We start from the raw sequence: 20,431 nt of genomic DNA on the forward strand, positions 1-20,431 counted from the left end.
AAACAAGATATTTAACTGCAATCCTCAATACTCAATGAACTAAAATATTCGAATAATAAAAAAGAACAATGCAATTTAACTATCCTGTTGTGGAAAACAAGGTAGCCTTGTGCCTTTGTTTGCTATACAAATCCACGGATGCTTTCTATTGTTAACGTTAAAATCGTTCAATTGTTAACAACCATACGCATCAGGTTAACAACCCTACGCAACGTTCAATTGTTAACAACCGTATACGAAGTAGCGTTCAAAGCGACGTCGACGAAGGTTTTGTGGATAAAAGTTTCCCACGCAATCACTTGCCCACATGGCAACGTGCTTTTATTTATACACATCAACCACATCCTCCCATCGACCGTCAATCGTGTCATTCATTCATTTAGCAATCGATTGAAAGCCTTCAAAAGCTTCAACGTTCGACTCCCAAACAGAGGCCATCCAACGATCGACCGAAAAGGAGCAAACAAGGAGCATGAGAGAGAGAGATGAAGACTAAAAATACCTCTTTTTATGGCTTGCCGTTTGCCAAAAAATTCCGAATTACTTCATCCGAATCCAAAGCCCAGCAACAACCGAGCATCACACTGCGATTGGCCCAATTATAACGTCAAACAGTCGGAAGACGCTACGCACCAACGGAACATTGGTTCCGTGTGTCTCAGCAGACGATGGACCGTCCAACACCACCGAGAGAGGGCATTGTCAACGTGACTGTGGCGGCGGCCACCATCTTAGAAAGAAAAGGCAGAAGGACGCCGAAAGAGCCGTTCGATTGCCGTTTGCCCAATCAGTTCTCGAAGCCTGGCGTGGTGGTGTTGTACCCAAAATCGCTGTTCCTCCTGCCAAAACCCTATTTGGGGTCGGTCCGCAGAGGACGATGGAAGGCGGTGGTGCGCATAGAATTTTTTGGGAATGGCGCGCAAACATCAATCTACGGTTTTAATTTTAAGCTCACGACAAAAAAGAAGCACCGAACGCTGGAAGTTTTTATTCGAAACGCACCCGGGAAGAGAGGTCGCCGCTCCATTAAGGTACACACAGAACGCTGAATGAAATGCCATTCCGTAGCGGCGACAGCAGCAGCATAAGGGTGCAGCATAAGTCCGCTTTGCGCACCGGACCGATAGACATAACAGGGCAAAAAAAAGTCCCTTAGGCTCTCCGAAAGCTACTATTGATTGATTGACAGACAGCTGGACGTTCTCGGGCACGGGTGGACGCAGCAGCAGCATACCGCACTCGAGCCTCCATGCGGAGAGAAGCTTCATTGCATTAAAACGACCTCCGCACTTTTGATGGTGGCAAGCGACACCAACAAAAACGAATCAATTCGCAAAACTGGCCACAATTATACGGCTGGAGTCGTTGCATACATTGTTGCGAAGCATGGAGAAAGATCAAATGGATGCACTTTCGCCCTGTAAAAAAGGATTCTTATCTTTTGGAGTACAAGCGGGCCGAGCGAGTACTGTGTCGAATGAGGATTTAACACGGTTCAGTTTGTTGTTTTTGCATTTAAATTTCAGTCCTTTCTGTTTCTTGAGTGACCGACCCATCGCCCAAAAGATGTGCGCGGTGCAACAAGCTATTAGTCCCCTTCGTTCGTTTTTGCTCCTTCGGCTAAGTAATTATTCAAACGGCAGAAAAGTCGGACCATCGCGCGTCCCGGTCGCAATCAAACTACGCCCGGCCCCGGCCCGACCTAGGAATAAAAAAGAACAAATAACTTAAGATACACCGAAACATGTACAAAAAGCTACAAATAAGTTACACCCGATTCCCGGGAAGGAAAATGTTAATGTTTAATATTTAATTAGCAGGCTTTTTTTTATCCGGACCCGACCCCGTAATGTCGCCTTCAAAGGGATCCACGCTTCACAAATCGTCGGTCGGTCGGCGTCGGCTTTTTTTCCTCACTCCGCCCTTTCCGCTGGACCACACTGGACCTTCACTTCGCGAAGCGCAAGTGCAACATTAATCATTAAGGCAACATTAAGTCTTAAATACTTGGATACACACACACACACACACACCTCACACTTCGACTGACTTTCCCATAGGGAATTGGATTTTCGTCCCCCAGAAATGGAAGAAAGGAAGAACCGTTTCCATCGACCCATTTTTCCCGGCACCGTCGGCAGATATCAGATCGGGGGCCTTTTTTGGGGAAACGCATTGTTGTCTGCTTGAAAGTGTTTAATGCAAATAGTGTTGAGGGCATTTTCTTTTGCAGAGTGGAACAACAAAGGGCACTCCTGAAAAAGCAGGGACGTTAATTACGAAAGTCGATCCTGTGCGAGTGTCCGATCAGAGGGCGATGTTTATCGATTTCGAGGAACATGCGAGGGCGCAAAGGTCTGTAATTATTAGGATTTTTTATGCTCCATATAATAGACTCATAAGTAGCAAAAAAGTTAAAAACTGAATTGTAAACAAAAGTGCACCCATAACAGTGTCTAAAACAAGTGAAAAAGAAGGAAGCGACCAAACATAACCAGCAAACCAAGATGGTTTAAGGATAAGACAATTTTCGAACAAAAATTAAGTAAAAGAAATTGGAGTATGGGCCGAAGAAAAAAAAAGTCGAACGATCTATCATCCGAAGACAAACGATCGTCTCAAAGGATGCCACACCAAACAAAAAACACGAAGCAGCACAACAAAGCGGTTCCGTTTTTCACCAAAGTCCACGTGCAGTCCGCGGGCGAACAAAGCGAGCGGAACAAAACAAAAACGGGCCCCGAAGAGAAAAGGCGGCCGTCCGCTGCCGCCCGAGCGTCACCCGCTTTCGGTACCCGAAAGCGCAGCATCGACCGATGTTGCAAAATATCCGTCCGAACGCACCGAAGGGGCGACAAAAAAAGGGAACGACCCGACGCAAAAGAGAACAGAACCGCTCCTTACATCCTTTAGGTGGCAAAGCGTCGCGCTTTGGGGGCGCTCCTTCGTTAGCCCGTTCGCTAAAACAGGGACCCATCTAAAGCGGGCTGGCTCTTGTGGCGGTTTTGTTTTTGCGCTTTTTGTTTTATGTTGGTCGCCCAAAAGTTCTTGACTCGTCGCGCGCGGTACTTCTTTCGGCTGGGGCGACGGCCGCAGCAGCTGGAGCAGAAAGGAAAGGACACGGGACGTCGCCATGTTGGAGCTCCTTTTTTCCGCGGGCCACACAAACTCCGCATCTAGATCGTGGCCCATTCTCGGATGCTCGCTCGCAACTTTCGATCGGAGCTTCCGCAGTAGCTCGTGGTGTTATGCGAAACTTTTTTGGCCTGCCTGTCCTTTTATGTACCCGTTTTTTTTCGCCCTTTCTTGGTCTGCTTCTCGGGCTCCTTCGTTTATCCTTTCTCCGCGGGTCTTGCGTTCGTCTGGTGGTTCGCCACCGGCATTTCTAACGCAATGGAAGCCTTCTTCAACCCAGACGCCGCCACCGCCACCACCAGCGTGGTTGATGCCCACCCCCTTTATGTCCCACATTTCTGGCCTCCCGCATGCACGTCGCTTCCGGTGGCACGGCCTGCGCCACAGCAGTGACCCACCACCTTGACCTGGGAACCTCTTGCAGTCTACACTCGCTACGCGAAGCTCATCGGTTCTGGCCGCCGGCGTGTGATGTGGCGGCAACCTTACGACGCTCCTAAAACTGTCGAGGACATCAACGAAGAAGCCGAAAAAAATGCAGCCATCACGGTGTTGTCGCAAGGATGCGCTTCTTGTGCGCTTGCCACCGCGGGCAACGCCACGAAACTCGTAACGAACCGTCTTTCAGGATTTTTTCGCCAGGCCGCACTCGTCGGTGGCGCGCAAAAGTTTTCCCGGAGTCGCCCAACCGGTAGCTCGCCCCGTTGCATCATCACGACGACGTTCGTCCTGTTTTCTCTCTACCGAGAATTTTCGAAAGCAAACGGAGAGAGGCTAAAGCCCGAGCTGACATCGTTAGAGCGGTGACTCGCCATCGCCAGGGCCACTTGAGGATCAGTTGGACCAGAAGAAATTAACTCGTCCGTCCTTTGAGGACCAAGGCCTGTACCGGTTGGCCAATACCTGTAGCCTGTAGATTGCAATTTACCGACAACAAGCCCTTCCTAACCAGCTCAATTGGCCGGAAATAATGGTTCATAAAATGGTGCTCATTTGTGAATTTCATATTTTTCATATAAGGTGCAAGGCTTCTAAATGCCATAAAAGAATGGAGTTTACAATAAAATAGAAACGAATTATCCGCAAACGCTTGGTGCGCCCTTGGTCACCGTTGCACAATCGACCATCGTTCATCATCGGACCTTCGGCGCGTAGCTTTTCTGCACCGTCATCAACGAGTCGAGCGGCAGTGACGTATCAAACCAATAACTAGCCCCCCGGTGGCCATCAACATCATCATCACCGTCATAGCGTAATTTGTGGTTCCTTTGAAGCATACGTTTCAAACACGGTGTTGACTTAGCTTGCGACTAGAGACACGGCAACGAGGCGTCCGTAACGATATGCTCCTGGTCCTCGGCTATGAATCGTTCAGCGGTGGTAGAACGTGGCAAACTTACCACCTCAGGCACCAGGGCGAAGTAAGTTTTCTTCGCAGGTATCGGAACAAAAATTTCGTAGAAAGAATAATAAACACATATTTGTATGCTTTTAATACACTATACGCAATCACATGTCTTGCGTTTGCACTAAGCCATTAGACATTAGTCACAACTCGTAGAAAAGGGAAGAAGACTCGCAGCCATGTGCAACGCAGTTCTACATCGTGAAGCACCAGGTGACTCCATCGGTTTCTCGGTATTATCGAGGAACTGCTTCAATACGAGCTGGCGCTCGCAAAAAAAACCGCCCTTTTCACGCGGTTCTGGAAACTTCTAATCTCACCCGACATTTTATGATATCTTTCGATCAGGACCACATTGCTCCGCCTCCGTTCCGAGAGACGAGATCGGGCTTCTGTCTGGCGCGAAAACCGGCTTCCAGAAATGTTTGCATTTTGGCGGCAGGAGCAACGACAAAGAACGAAAAATCAATTTCAACTTTTGTGAAACAGAACGCACGTCGCCAGTTTCTGCCACACCGAAGGTTACCGATCGCCGCGGAGTAAAGGAAGAAAAAAATGGCGACACGCGTCATGTTGCCGCCACTCAGAAGGCACACCTGGTATGCTAGCTAGCAAAAAACGTCCACGAGACGAAGTCATTCAAGTTTGAAGGTGATAACGACCGTATTTTGATGAAATAGTTTAGAAAGGCTTTACAGTGCAGGCAACATTACAGTAAGATAATCGGTTAAAAATCGGTTGTCGTTCGATTATTTATTTTCCTATTACTAATTAAGCTGAATTCTTCACAAAACTTCGACACAAATGCACTCTGAAATGTCGATTTTGGAACCTGCCATGTGTCTACCAACGGCGTGGTTCCCGAACGCACCTCAGCAGCACACGCCGGTTGGGCGCCAACAAGCCTTAGCAGCCCCGAAAACTTTCGGCAGGGCCGCGGCACGATCCGTGAGGTACAAAAACTCGATTTCATCTAAAGTTTTCCTGCGAGTTGCATTTTTCATCCCGCACACAGCGTTTGCATTCTTCTTCCGCTTTGCGCACTAACGAGAAAAATCCGAAAAAATGCCAAAACGCTGATACCGAACGAACCGGGCCGGTGCGCTGCCACTATGCGACGGCGGGCGGCTTCAAAGGCCCGAACCCTGCGTCGCGTCGAGCCCGAAGGACCTGCGCCACGCAAAATGAAGCGAGCGGTGCGACGGGCGGCGAAAAAATGACGGCGAAGTTGTTGCAGAAAATGGAAACTTAAATGGCGCCCAAAGTTGCGAGGGAATCGAGAAAATGGGAAAAACGCTCAACGATGACAGACCTGGCGGCTGCGGGACTCCACCACTCGTAGGCCCCACAAGCGACCCGCTGCAACGTGCGTCGCCCGTTCGCCCGAGCCAACGCGTTTCACGTTGGGTTGGGTCCTGTGTGTCCTTTTTCGCTCATAGTCCCGAGTTTTTTTTCATTTGGCCATCGTTATGACGCTAGTTTCTCTGCCCGTAGCGCGCTAGCTACGAGGCCGGCGGGCCTCGTCCTGGTGCTTTCAGCTCATTTCCCACCGCCGAAGGAACACGCGTACCGGGAACTTGGGAAGAATGGGAAGAAGGAGAGCAAAAAATTGGCCAAACCATGGAAACCCGGACCGAGTGGGCACACAGAAAAATGCTTCCTCTTTTCAGCACGTTGAAAGCTCCCAGGCTGGAGGTGGTCGGTTGCGGCCGAACCAGGGCTCCCGGCAGCGCCCGGTTTTTATGGCCGCGTTTTACACTCCGCCAGTGGACATCGTGAGACGGTGTGCGCACGGCGACGGTGGCGGACGTGATGGCGTTCTCCTTTCGCTCCAATTCTACTGCAGTTTCACTCACAGCTTCCTCCCCGGTTGGTTGGCCGTCCTCGTTGGCGCAGTGTTTCTGCAAGTCCCATCGGGACGCAGTTTTCTCTGCACGCTTTACTGGACTCGGAAGCAGGCGCAGCGCGCCAGGTTAGAGTGTGTCCGCTTTCCGGATTTATTTAAAGTTTGCAAACTTGGCTATCGTTTTTGAAGTAATAAAACGAGTGGCAGCGAAAAACTAACTCAACTATTTCGGGTAATGGCTCTAAAAGCGGTTACACTTCGATAATGCAGCCAAAGCCTTCGAACGTCAGCGTAGTTCTGGCCGGATTCCCCTTACAGAGAATCGCACTAAACTCGGATCGTTGGAAATTGAGAATAGACCTTTAATTGGCTTCAAGCATCGTCACACCGTTTGAAGCATAAAGCGAAATTCAATATTTAGTAAATCATAGTTTGAAAAGTGTATCACGTAACAGTATAGGACTTACTAGTCCTATCTTTCCATCTCTGACAATCCGTCAAACACGACTTTGGCAATTTTTAATCAATATCCGTGTGAATCCTTCCCGGAACAATTTCAACAGCATTATTTATTCACAAAAAACAATCATGGTAATTTTAATGAGTAATGTAATCAGACCTTATATCCCACCAATCAGCATCAAATCATCACCCCGAGCCAGTGCCGGCGGACAGCACCGGTGACCAGTGCACCACCAACCATGGGAATAAAATCAATATGTTATGAACAACTTTATCCTGAAACTATGCTTCAAAAACTATCCTGAGCATTACAAAAAAACATTCCAGCGTTCTCTCTCTCTCTCTCTTTCGCTGACGCTGACTGCTGCTTGCCACGGGTGCAACCAAAATGGTGGTGTTCACATTTTTTTGCCGATATAGTGTTCGCCAAAACAAAAAAAATACAGTTTTAACATAGCTGATTGGACCCCTGGAACTGTGTGCGGACGTTAGTAAATATATGCACGTCAACCACAATCAAAATCTATTTAATCACGTATCACACACATGCCGCACCCGGAGCCTTTATCGCTGACCGTTACCCGCGGTGCGTCCTGCGTCGCGGTTTTAGTATTTGTGCCGTGTGCAAGCTCCCACGGGGCAGCAACAAAAAAAAGGTTAGCTCTCCGGCATGAAAAAAAAGGATCAGGAAACAATGCACATAACCCCGGTGAACCCACCCGGTGAAACATGGACCCGGTGCGCGGTTCGCCACACTTATGTCGCTAGAGTGTTGCGGGTGAAAAAATAGTGACGATGGTAGGCGAAAGAATGGCAGAAACAAAAACTTGCCGCTATTAGTGCCGTACATGAAATGTATTTTAATGGAAAGCAAATTAAATCTGCATAAATTGCATGTGCATCGCTTGAGCCATTCCAGTGGAACATTTGGGGAAATAAATTAGAATTTCAAATTGATTATGTACTTTTAAATGATTTACTACATTTGTGTACTGCTAAAACTAGCTTAAATAGTGGAATACAGATTACTAGCATCACACTCACTGGGCGCACCAGACCAGTCTTGGCGTTCACCGCTCCAAAAGTGCAGCACGATAAAAGATTTGGGCAATTTTTCATTATTTTTTACCAGTCCGTGTCCGTCCGGCCACACTACGGACCCACGGCACACGGGATGCGAATCGTGATTTGAATTCGCATCATGATTGGGAAAGCCATTTCCGTGGAATGCAATTCTGGTCTGCCTTTGTTTTTAATACTCCAACCGAGCCGGACCAGAGAATGCTGCCTGCCTCCGCCTTTTTTTGTCCCATAAAACAATCGTGTCCTCGAGCCCGCCCGGAAGCCCTATGCCCGGAACCGGAGGAGGTGCAGAGTGACCAAACCAACCCGAACCCGATCAGGCCAGGCAGGGACACAAAAAAACCCACCCATCCCTAAACCGGCAGGAGCAGGAAAAAATAGTAACCACGGATACCGCAGCCTGGCACAGAGCGGCTGCTAAACTCAAAGTTTACATACGCTGAAATATGCACGGCACAAGGCACTGGGGGGGCCGGCGGCTGCTGGGCACACGAAACATGAGCGGGAACTACATCAACCGTGCGATCATTTGGCACAGTTCAACGTCCAGAGCGCCATCCAGAGAACCAGATCCACCCAACCCAACAGTCGGCCCCATTCGTGTGGTTAGAACACCAATGACTATCTCCCCAACGGACGGTAGAGGACGAAAAAAGCGGGGGACGACCGTACGCAACACGGCCAGGCAATGGCCACCGGATACTGTTTCATCCCTTCATCGCTTCCGGCATCCGACTAGGACCCTCCCCGCCCGCCCGAGGTCGCTCTGCTGACGATGAATATCTCTCCCGGGGCTGGTGGTCCGCAATCCGAATCCTTTTGGTTCCGGGACGGTGAAAAAAAAACGAAAGGGACACACACGCAAAGGGGTGCGGGCGCGCGAGTCGTGGAAAGCGGATGAAAAATCACGCCACCCACAGCCACCCGGCGGTGCGTGTGTGTGTCCCATTTCTCTCTAACTAATTTCCCCATTCCCCTCCTGTATCGGTCTCGGCTCGGTTGTGGGGCTGCGTGTCCTGCGAGAGTGCGTGCCCCGCGCGCTGTGGTGGCCACCGTTGGCACCCGGGAAGCATAAATAGCGATACATAACTCGATGTGCGAGTTTTTCTGTTGTTTCTCACTTTTTTGTGGCCAGTCCACCAACACATATGCATGAGGCTAGAAAAATTGAGCGAAATTTTGAACCGCGAGAACGAGAGTGAGAGAGAGCGAGAATAGAGATACGAGGACGAATAAGGAGACAGAACTAGTATATTAAACATTTAGTTTACTGCATTGTGCCTCTCATCGCTGGGCTTCGCGCTGCAGTTAATCTATTGATTTATTTCCCCGTTGTTTCGATCGATCGCTGAGCAAATTATGAACACGAAACTGATTCGAAGGCTTCTTAGTTTAAATTTGTGGTCATTTCATTCCACGGCTACGATATGATAGACAAATTGGCAGCAAATTTGATTTCAATTTGATGTCCATCCATCCATGCCCATCAACAATCCCAAAACCTTTAATGAAGGCAGGGCCTAAACGCAGATCGCAAGATCATCTCGCCTCGCCACGAACATGACACGGACTTCTTGATAAATTTCGGTCTGACGGTTCCGGAAAATTGCGTGTGTGGTGGCCTGGAATGTTTGGCACAGGAGCCGCGACTTCCGCAAAACGCAAAACAAAAATGTGCCGAGTGTGTTAACATGAAAACAAACAAACGCACCCAACGCCCAGATGTGGACATTCCAGCGAAAATTGTCATCCACCCACAAAAAAGCCACCGCTTGACAGTCTTGGGTCAGCCGTTCCGAATCTTTATGGGTGGAGTAACGAAACCCAGAAAAAAACGGCGATCCACCCAATTCTTGAAGACTACAAAAACGAGACAAAACGAAACATACAACAGCGTTGCAGGAACAAAACTTCCGGTTGGCAAATCAGTCCATGGCCGGTCCGAAGGTCCTACCTACTACTCCACTCCACGCGGTCTGCGGTCTGTGGAGAAAGCGGTTTTTCGGCGGACCCGCGGATGGCGCTCGGAACCCATTAGAATAATTAAAACCACCTCGAAATGTCCGCCCATGGCGTGTCCGTGTGCCACGGGGTGTCGAATGCGGATGTGCATGTTGGATACTTTTTTGTTCCACTAAGCTTTCGCTAGCCAAGCCCAGGCCGGAGCACTACTAAAAACGAGACCGGTATTTAACGCATCTATTTGAAGTAATAGTGACACAGCTCGACAAAAAGAAAAGAGACAATCGCTTAAGTGAAAATGGCGTCTCATAAAGGATAGTATTTCGGTTCAGTTTTACTTAAAAATCTCCTATGCTTTGAGCTTTGAGATCCCGGCTAGCAGCTTAGGGGACAAAAAGCTGAAACTTCCCATCGCTTACCTGACAAACAGTTGCTCCTGATTGTTTACTCGCCAGGACACCACGGTAGCCCCTGAAAGAAAGAAGCACAACATTACTATTTGAAAGGAAAATCTGAAAATGACGCTAACGATAACAAAAAATTTAAATATAATTGTTCAATAGTGTGCCTGCCTAAGTTGGTCGAAGAATCCGGAAGTATGCGGAACTTCCGTTCCAACAGAGCTGGCGTTAAGAAATGAAAACGATCAACCCAAACGATCTGCCACGATCGTAAAGGACCGACCGGAAGCAGTCACCGTGTTTCGTTCGCAGCTCGCATCGTTTACGAAATCAAAAACACCAAAAACCCGTACGCCGGGCTATACTGGGTGATGTCACAATGTCGTCTTCAATCAACACCAAGCCTTCCACCATCCGGAACAATTAAAAACAGTGGCGTTAGCCGAGCCGTGAGAGAAGTGCACACAAACACACGAAAAAAACCTTGAAAAACGAATGTAACACCACGAAGAATGGAAGACGCCGCAGCATAATTAATTCATTAATGCCGCTCAACTTGGTCCCCATCGGAGTGGCATTGGCAGGATGAAGCAGGACCCGGGCATTCCAAGCGTTGCACCCTTTGCTTTGGGTGGCTGTGTCAAATGAAACGTATCCGGAAAATGCATTACTCGATGGAACGTCAGAGAGGCTGGAATGTGGCCGCCAATAATTAACTCATTAAGTAATCGGCTGTGGTTCTGCTTTCTCGGTTCTCTTTTTGATGGTTCAATTCGCCATTCCTGTTTCTGTTACTTCTCAATTGGACGATTGAACTATTAACCCACTCAAGTCATCGTGTAAAGTTCATAGGGTGAAACATGAAACACATTCTATTTGACATGACATATTACAACGGCTGACCTTCCCTCGTTCCCAGCACTTTTCAAATTAGCGAAGACCAAAAGTAAGCGAGTTCCACCTGCATCTCATGTGATCCGAAGGCAGACCCCTATGATGCGGGGAGGCCACGACTCGAAACCCACACGAACCCCATGCATCGGTGTGGTTAGTGTGGCCGTTCCTCCACAGCAGCGGTCGAATTCGTGTGCCAAATCTCCTAGAGCCTGCGCCGAAAACTGCGTTTGCCCAATGACATGCTCCATGTAGATGGGTGGTGGTGGTGGTTAAAAAAAACAACGAACCAATGCACGGACGCAAGCGAACGGAACGACCTTCAAAAGCCACATTTTCACTGCGGAGCTCGTTGATCGTTGTGCGGTGTGTGGCAAACAACAGATCGTATTTGCAGTGCACGCGACGAGGCGCAAGCGATGCGTGTCCGTTGCGCTCCTGCTGCCTGTCACCGGGCGGTGTCGCCGTTGACATGCGTCGGTGTTGATGAGGTTGCAAGACCAACAAAAGAACTCATCTGTGCGTGCATTTTGCAACGCCGTCCTTCCCTAGCTCGGCCAATGTCTAAGGCTTTGAGGGAATCTTCCTGTAAACAGAATTGCGTAAGGAGTTGCAGACTACAGTGCAGACTAGTTCGACGACAATTATAATTTTCGGGATGCCTTTCTGGGACTCTACTACGCAAAGTACTATCCTTAAGGTTAATTGGAGGTTAATTTTACAAAAACATTTGTGAAGAGATATTTTAACTAAAACGAACATTTCAAGATATTTCATCGTCGAGATGCTGTCTTCCAGAGTGTCCATCATTCGCGGCAAATGCGCAGCAGTGTCACCGGTACCCCCCCACTGCAGCCACTCACCAAGCCTCGCATACATATTCGATCGCCGCCGGCAGCCAATTGCGTACTTTTCAATTGTTAATCATCGTTCAGTCTTCGAGGGGCGAGAGGTGTTGTAAACTGCCCCGTGCCGGGCAAACATTACCGAGAGCAAATAGCCAAAAAACACCTTCACTTTTTCCCCCACTTCATCGCGTCGCCGAGAGCAGCAGCCACCATACCAGCGTCAAATTGTGTGCCGTTTGCTAATCCGTCTTCATCCGGCACCGGTGCCGCCCCCCTTCTGTTTACCCCGTGCACATACGGATCGCGTCTTGGCGCTGACGGTCGGTAGTCGCGCCTTGGATCAAGTGTGTTGTTGGGGCGAGGTGAACCCCATCGCGTCGCACGATCGTAGTTCGTAGCCTGCAGAGCGCGCCGTGTTACTACTACACGGCCACGGCGACACGGCCAATCGACTCTACTGTATCTCTCTCGATCGTCACCGCAAGCCACCAACACCAGCGCACGAGCGATCGAGGGTCGCCGAAGGGCAACAATAGGCCGCGGTCACCGCGGGCACGATCGCTGCGCCGCTGGCTTTTTTCAATGCCAAACGCGATCGGTGACGATCCAGCAACACGCGCTCCGTGTTTGACATGCACCGTTTCGCGTCATTTCGGGGAGTGTGTCTGTGCTACGTCACGACAAGTCGCATACTTTGTCACTAGTCGCGAGAAGATTAGATTTGGGGTCCTAAATAGTCCTTTTTAAGGTGCCAAGCACCAAAACGGTCGAAGAGCACCAAAGACAATGTAAATCTCTGTGGCTTTCTGTAACGGTGTGTTTTTACAGGCGCAAATGGCCACCTGCATAACAACGACGAGCGTTTTCGACTACTCTGCCAACGGGAACGATTGTGCCCGCTATTGATGGTTAATAATTAAGAGACTAGAGAACTCGGGAATAACTTAAAGAATTAAGGTGGAGCCGATACTCCCGAAACCGTCAAACGTCCTTAACAAACAGCTGTCCTAAATATAGCTCAAAACCTCTTCTACTATGCTTTAGTTCAGTAAATCAGAGAACGGAGGTGAGCGCTGGTCACATCCAAACCCGAATTAGCCTAGAAATCGATTCGGCAAACCCGTCAAGAGGATGCAAACGATGCACCGTCCATGGCCCAAGCCAAAGCCCACAATTTATGGCCTCCGTACCGTTAGCGAAAGCGGCCGAAGGATAAAACGAAAATTGCGAACCGCCAAAAGCTTGCTTCCTTCTTACCCCTTACGGGGGGCCGGGGCTTGGGACCAGAACGCTCTCCTATGACAACCTTCGAAGCGCGCCAAACTCTAGGGGACGATTAAAATTTGCACCCGAAAAAAACCTGCTCGGCCAGGTCAGGCCGGTCAGTATGTTTGTTTTGCTTGGCCCTCGCGCCTATTCGCCTTCGGTCCCGGCAGGTTCGGGATGGACCCCTCTGAGAGTGTGTCTTGCGGTTCCGAAATGTGTGCCAATTTTTGGAGTTCTTTTTTCCACTCCACGGCACGGCACGGCGGCCGATTCGATTCTTGTTCCACACACCCGCCCGTGGCCATTTTCTAAAAAACAACATCTTTCCAGAAAAGGTATCGGCTCGGCCCGGAGGTGTGCTGGGTCTCACGGGCGATCGGGGGATGATGGGCCGGACGCGCCGTTCTGTGCCATTTTTGTTGCTTTTTCTTTTTGCTCACTCAATGATCATTCAACCGAAACAGTGAGGTTGAGCATTGGCGAGGCGTGGGGCAAAAAAGCGGTGCTACCTCCCGGAACAGCGGACTGACCATAGAAATCGGCGGCGCGGTGCGGCAGCTGCGTGAAAGTTGGCGAAATTATTAACCACAGTCCGGAGGGTCGGGAGAGGAAGGCAGGCTCCGGCGGCGGCGGCGGCGGCGGGAGTCTTGTGGCGTTCTGCCTAATTTTTTCCGTATCGCCCAAGGGTCGTGGGGGTTGGACGGCAGCACGCGCGGATCGCGGGCGCGGACGAGATTGGTGAAAAACTTGCAAAACGAGGGTCCCCGAATTCGGGTCCAACTAATTTATCCTGCTCACCCCGCACGGTTTGGCGGCTCCCCGAGGCTGTGGAACCCGAAACCCCGTCCCCCGTGTCTCGGGGTGGAGGTCCGCGAGGTGGTTGCCGCGCAAAACGCGAACTTTGCGCGGCGGCGAAAGTGCACCACCGCCACCACCCGCTTCTCAAGCATAGGCGAAAGGAGTACGAAGAAGCAAAAAAAAGCGTACCCCACAACCTTCCAACGGCACCCGTCGGAACTCCATCACCGAATGGCTGGAAAGTTTTTTGCGCGGCCAAGTTTTTTTTCCCTATCGTGCACGCAAAGAAATGGAACGCCCTGCGGGTCTCGCAGACCGCCGGAAAAAGAAGGAAGAAGGAAGAAGCGAATTTTGCACCGAAATTAGAAAGAAAAGATGCTGGTCGACCGCGAACGACGATGAACGGAAGACTGCGCCGAACAGAAAGAGTCCCATTTTTTGGCAAACCTTTCCGGTAACCTTTCCGCGGAGTCCGAATCCGGGTGCGTTTAGTGAAATTGTACATTCACGCAATCAAATTGACGTCTAAACAAAACCACGTGCTCAACCGACCAAAGGATCGACAAGTTCTCCGTTAATCACTGACAACCACAACTAATAGCACCCGAACTGCATACTGTAGTTGACTTCTTTTCAGCCAACCAATTCGTAGAACATTTAAAGTCAATGATAATCAATAAAGGGAGCATGAGCATAACGAGAAGCTTACATGGCCAACCTATTTCACAACTTGCTGCAATGAGCAACTCCAGTGTCGCCAAGTTTGCTTATCTCAGTTTGCCAAAGAAGAGCTTGGCCATTTCGGTGCTGCCTCGACAAGCTACTGCTCAAACATTTGCTAATAATCAATCAAACCCACGAAAACTTCCCCACGCTGTTGCTTAACTCGGTTTAGTCTTATGACTTCACCAACAGCCGCTTCAGTTGTGTTGAAACAATCAGCCATAGCGTTGTCAATATGAGATGAATATTACATGCCGTTCATGGAACACACTTTCAATGTCACCCTCCCGAAAGCGTAATCAAGCAGCATATTCAACTGTGAACCGACATTGATAAGCGACCGATGCACGCCACATGGTTCGTGCCATAAGTGTGGCCATAGTCACGTTTCGAGCACCCCAAAAATCCGTCGATTCGAACAGAAAAAAAGTCCGGATCTAGCCTGACCGGACAAGAAGTGACACGCGCCCTCATTCGTGGGTCAAAGTGATCGTACGGATGTATGGGCAGAAAAAAATGAAATCCTGTGGTCAAAGAAGCTGATTTGCTTCTACGTGTTTGCATTATCGGAAGTAATTCCGGGTGCCGTTAATCATGTAGCCACGCGGAGCCAGAGATAGCGAAGATGCAACTCTGAGTCCTCTGGTTTTATGAATGGCGAAAAACAGTGCCATAACTGAACATTAATTAAATTGAAATCATCTTCACGTTAAATAAGATTCAATTTTATAGCACAGCAAGAGTGCATAACAAATACCAGACTACTTCAGCTGGTAAAACACTGTTTGCAACGCGGCCCCTTGATTATGCCACACCGGAGACGACCGTTCCTGATAACAGCATGCACCATCCACCAGCTGATAAGCGATCTCAACCTTCGGGCTCAAGGGGCCAAAGTGTGATAGAAGCCGAACGGACAAATTCGCACAAACACCGAGTTTCTAGTTCAACGCAACGCAACCACGCAGATCGCGAATCTACCGAGCCAACCGATTCCTGTCAACAACGTTGTTGGTCATCAACCCGCGCGATCGACTTGGGAATAGTTTACGCATTTGGGACTACGAAAGGACTCCGAGGAAGTACTCCGTGGAAACCCGAAACACGCGATACAACCCCCCCCGGCTCGGGTGACACTATCCAATTTTGGGCACAAATTGAAACGCCCAAAAACCGCGAAAAAGCCTGCACCAGCGTTATCGCAGCACAACGCCGTACTAAGCATAACAACTAACGCGGGTGCGTCAAAAAAAACAACACACACTTTTTGTAACGCTATGCCGCCACCTGTAGTGCGTCGTGTGCTGCCAACTGCCAGCCTTGCCAGGAAAAAAAGTATGAATCGAAGGTACAAAAAAAAGTCAGATGTACGATCATTCGATACAGTACATCGAAAAGTTTTCAAACAACTGCCGATCGGCGCAAAACCGACCGACCGACCGTAGACCACGTTTCGCAGCCGGAGGAGCCAATTATCTTGTCACTCGCATAATTCATCGATATTTTTTTTGTTTTGTTTCACCCTCAAGAAAGAATAAAACAAACAACAGGCCATTTCATTGAGCTTTGCGAATCGCAAACTCGACACGCGGAACTGAAAACATGACACCGCGCACGGGGCGGCCGCGTAAAAAGATGCACCCGTTGGATGAGGCCCGATTTTGTGGTTTTTTTTCCCGTTTCATTGTTCCTGCTGCTTATTGTGGTTTTATTGGCACAGTTCAAAATAAACCCCGATTCCGGCGCGTCCCGGTGGCCATGGGCCCGATAGGATCGAACCCCACAGCATAGCCGATCGCGATCGATGAGGTAACAAAAAAAACACCAAAATTACAGCACATGAAAAACGGCCAAAGGGGCTTCCGAAAAACGCCAAACCTGCTGGTTGGGGTCAGCGAAAATGAGGTGAGTTAACCACCAAATGCGTGCCGACCCTGAGGGATCGCCGCTGATGCTGAGCTTGCAAACCGGATGTGTCGCTTTATTGGTGCGTTGGCGGCAAATTGTGGGCTGCCAAATATTTTGTGAACCGTCGGCAGTAATAAACAAGGGCATAACCCGAAAGGGCCTCTACTAAGTGTTGCTATTGCTATTGGCGTATTGGCGTATTTTTCAGCACTTTCAGCAAACGTTATTATATAATAGTGCATTTTAGACGCAAAAAGGAACAATATTTTTAATTACCCTCCCATATGCTGACAAAGTAAAATAATAAACTAACGAGTGCAACATTTTTATGGTAAGTTGCCTTTCTTAAAAAACATCGAACTAAACTCCGTTCGATGTTTTTTTTTGGTTCACTAGAAGACTGCGATCGGCACTCGAAGACGGAACGACCTCCAGACGAATGCCCACGAGCATCCACGCACCTGGGGCGCAGAGTACGCCCGGAGGCCAGCGATTCTTAGCCGGCCTCTTACAACTTTTGGTCATGTAAATCTAGTAAAAATCGTTTCTCTTTAATGTTGTCCACTATTGACTATTATTTTGTCCACGATGCATCAAGAGCGCACCAAAAACCTTAGGCTAACCATCACCGAGCGACCAACACTTGCGGACGCCGCCATCATCATCAGTACCGTTTCGCTGCTCGTTTCTAATGCAATCACTTCGCGTGCACCACGTTCGTGGCGGTTCAATTTTCGTGCGGCACACCACCGAGAGGAAATCGATTCACACGCCTTCAAGGTAAGCATCCCACCGTGAAGGTGGTTCGGGCACTTTGGACCGCGAGCGGACGGACCTTAAGGCTCGTGTCGTAAGTGAATGTGAGTCCCCCCACCTGCCTAAGGTGTCTTGTGCAATGACTAACGCATCACGCGCCTCTCGGAGGTGGTTGACGGTAAGGGCTTCGCGAAACGATCGCACCAACCGAAGAAATCAGCACCACTGTTATGTTTGGCATTAACTAAACTAGATTGAGCGGTGTTGTTTAGGATTCTTAAGCTATTCAATAAGAAGATATAAACTTGGCCACTGGACATCAGACAGGCCATACTTAGAAAATGAAACAACTGCAAGAAAAGGGAAGGGCTTTCGGAAGAGGGATGTCCCCTAAAATATGCGGTTCACGGTTGAACTGCAAACACTGCCACAGACATCGTCTCCACGTGCGCCTGCCGCCAGACAGCCGGAGCGCTCCGGATTTCCCGCCGGAGCATAGGGTAGGCAAATAGTAGCTACCCGGCCCACGGTCGATCGGCTGCTGCTGGAGCAGACGGTTATTTGGAGGCGATTGGGAAAAAACCGACACACGCGTTACTGAAGCTAGTTGTTTGTGCTCGTGTTCTTATTTTTTTTCTACTTCTCGACCACACAGACAGACGTATGTAAGCCCCCAGATGTGGATCCATTCGGAATCTGTCCTTTTTTTCGTCGATTTCATTATTAATGCAACCGCCACCGCCGCCGATGAGTGTGTGCATACGACGACCTCGTTTGGCGGTGGCAATAGAACCCAGACGGGGACTCTGTGTGGCCAACGCAGTAAGACGCAGCGGGGACGCAAGTAGGTTAACTCGCCGAAGGCGAGCAGTTTCCGGATCGAAACGACGTGGCAGAACTGCCGCTGGGGCTGTGGTCTGTAGGCTGTTCAAAGCGATAGTATCCGGCACTTGGCCTAAGGTATAACTTTTTTCCTTCTTGCATCAGACACTAGAACGCGAACTAGACTAGACTTGGAACTGAAGTATTCACGGAGAATTACTTGAACCTCATTTAACGAATTTTACAATTAAAACCCCCATAATCGGCAGCAAAAACAATCCAACAAGAAATATAAATCTCCGAACCCTTCTACTTCTTCTTAGGTATCACATCGACCGGCAAGCTGCTTCCGTGGAAATCCTGCGTCAGTTAGATTGAAATTCTTCACTTACCATGCAAATTGATGGTGCAGGTCGTGTTGTTGCCCCGATCGAGGACCACCACGCTCGTGGCGGCCATGATCGATTTGTTGTACTGGAATTTTTCCTTTTTCTTCCGCTTCCCGCCCTGGTCACACATAGGCACTGCCGTTCGGGGCGTGATCGCCACGTGGAACAAGACAAACAGCAACCGGACCGCCACCCGAAAAGAACCGGCCAACCGAACGAACGCACCACACCGGAACTAGTGAAAACTCTAGAAACGGACGGCCACCACCCCTGGAGGCGCACCCCGGGGGTGACCCGGGCACCACCACGCACGCACTCGGGACCGCAACCCTTTTTCTTTCCTCCTACTACAATCCCCGGCCGTGGGGATGGTTTCCGAAGAATGCCACTTCTCGGAAGGACTCCTCGTTGCCTCGCAGCACTTTCACTTTTGCAAATTTGCTTCCTTTGTTTGTTTGATCACCTTTCTTACATCGATTTCGGTACTTCTCCTTAGGCCGGCGACGCACCGTGACCTGCAATAGATAACGGGAGGGTGAAGCACAAAAATTAAAATAATGCAAGAAAAAAGGAATGGCGGCTTCGGCAACCGCACGGCTCCACTGTTGGCAGTGGAGTTGTTGTTTGTTTTCCAAATTTTCTCTCAATTAAAAATCAAGTCTATCTCAACACAGACTCTAGAGCAACGTGCAAAAGCTCTCCAACCCGGCTCCACATTCGGGGAGGTTTCCATGAACGCAGTTCTCGGTAGAGAATTTTCCACACAAACTTCCAAGCCAACAAAAACGGGGATAAAAAATGTAATCCCTAGTTACAGCCCCTACCAGGCTTCCACGGACGAACACTGGCAGAATCCTTTTGATACTCCCAACCGGTGATGGTTCCCGAAAAAGCGCCGCCACCATTAGCCGGAAAACTCCCGCAAACGCGATCGCCCCCGGGTGGAGTACCCGAAGACCGTGCCGGAGTGGTCGGACACCAGCCAAGGCTTCCAAATTAAAAAGTTGAACGTTTAAAAGGAGGAAACAAAACTGCGACGGCGAGCATTCTAAAAAAAGGCCACCTAAAGCGGGATGAAAATAAAAAAAAACTAAAGCCGAAGGAAAAACTTTCAATCGATCGTGCCCGGCGTTCGGGACTGTTCGCTGGTAATTTGCACGATTTCCGAGAAGAACGGAACCCCGGAGGCAGGTTTTCCGCTTTTTCTCTGCTCCGCTTTTTCCGGCCGCCGGTCGGAAGGTGTAATCACCGGCTGAAACACCGAGAGCCCGAGAACGTTCGCGATTCACAGAAGAGAACAGACGGAGCCTCTTTTCTATCTTTTTATGTTTCACTTTCTGGCCCACCCACCGGAGCGCGGCGGAAAAACTGACGACGCCTCGAATATAAAAACTATAAAGGTGCACGGACGGAGCATCCTTTTTCCCCGTTCGCCGTTCCGTCGGCATCCAGGGATCCCTACCCACCTCGGGCCGCGTTGCACCTGACGCACGCACGATTCACTCTAGGATGAACGGGTTACAGCGCGCGAGAACTGTAATACACGTGAGCGGAACCGGAAAGCACCTGATCGCTCGCTCGCGAGCAGCAACGTCTCCGAATCGACCGTTTCTACCGGAATGAATTTTCTTTTTACTCCGTTTGAATTTTTGAAATTCAACTACTCTGAATCTACTTGAATCGAACTGACTTTCGAACTTGACTTTGAATTTCCGAGCCTGACTATGCGTTCT

The 20,431-nt window shown here is 49.5% G+C and overlaps 1 protein-coding gene across 1 annotated transcript in view; it reads right to left on the minus strand.

The window, feature by feature from the left end:
- LOC128270857 (uncharacterized) overlaps window positions 1-19,639 on the minus strand; it is a 33,515-nt gene extending 13,876 nt beyond the window's left edge. The window contains exons 1-3 of the mRNA XM_053008284.1: window positions 19,523-19,639; window positions 18,702-19,213; window positions 10,313-10,364 (exon numbers count right to left, since the gene is read on the minus strand). Coding sequence (XP_052864244.1) covers window positions 10,313-10,364; window positions 18,702-18,828 — 179 coding nt within the window. The 5' untranslated portion in view covers window positions 18,829-19,213; window positions 19,523-19,639. The remainder of the gene's footprint in view (window positions 1-10,312; window positions 10,365-18,701; window positions 19,214-19,522) is intronic.
- Between the last annotated feature and the right edge of the window lie 792 nt (window positions 19,640-20,431).

This window comes from Anopheles cruzii, chromosome 3 (genome assembly GCF_943734635.1).
Source record: "Anopheles cruzii chromosome 3, idAnoCruzAS_RS32_06, whole genome shotgun sequence".
In the NCBI taxonomy this organism is placed as follows: domain Eukaryota; kingdom Metazoa; phylum Arthropoda; class Insecta; order Diptera; family Culicidae; genus Anopheles; species Anopheles cruzii.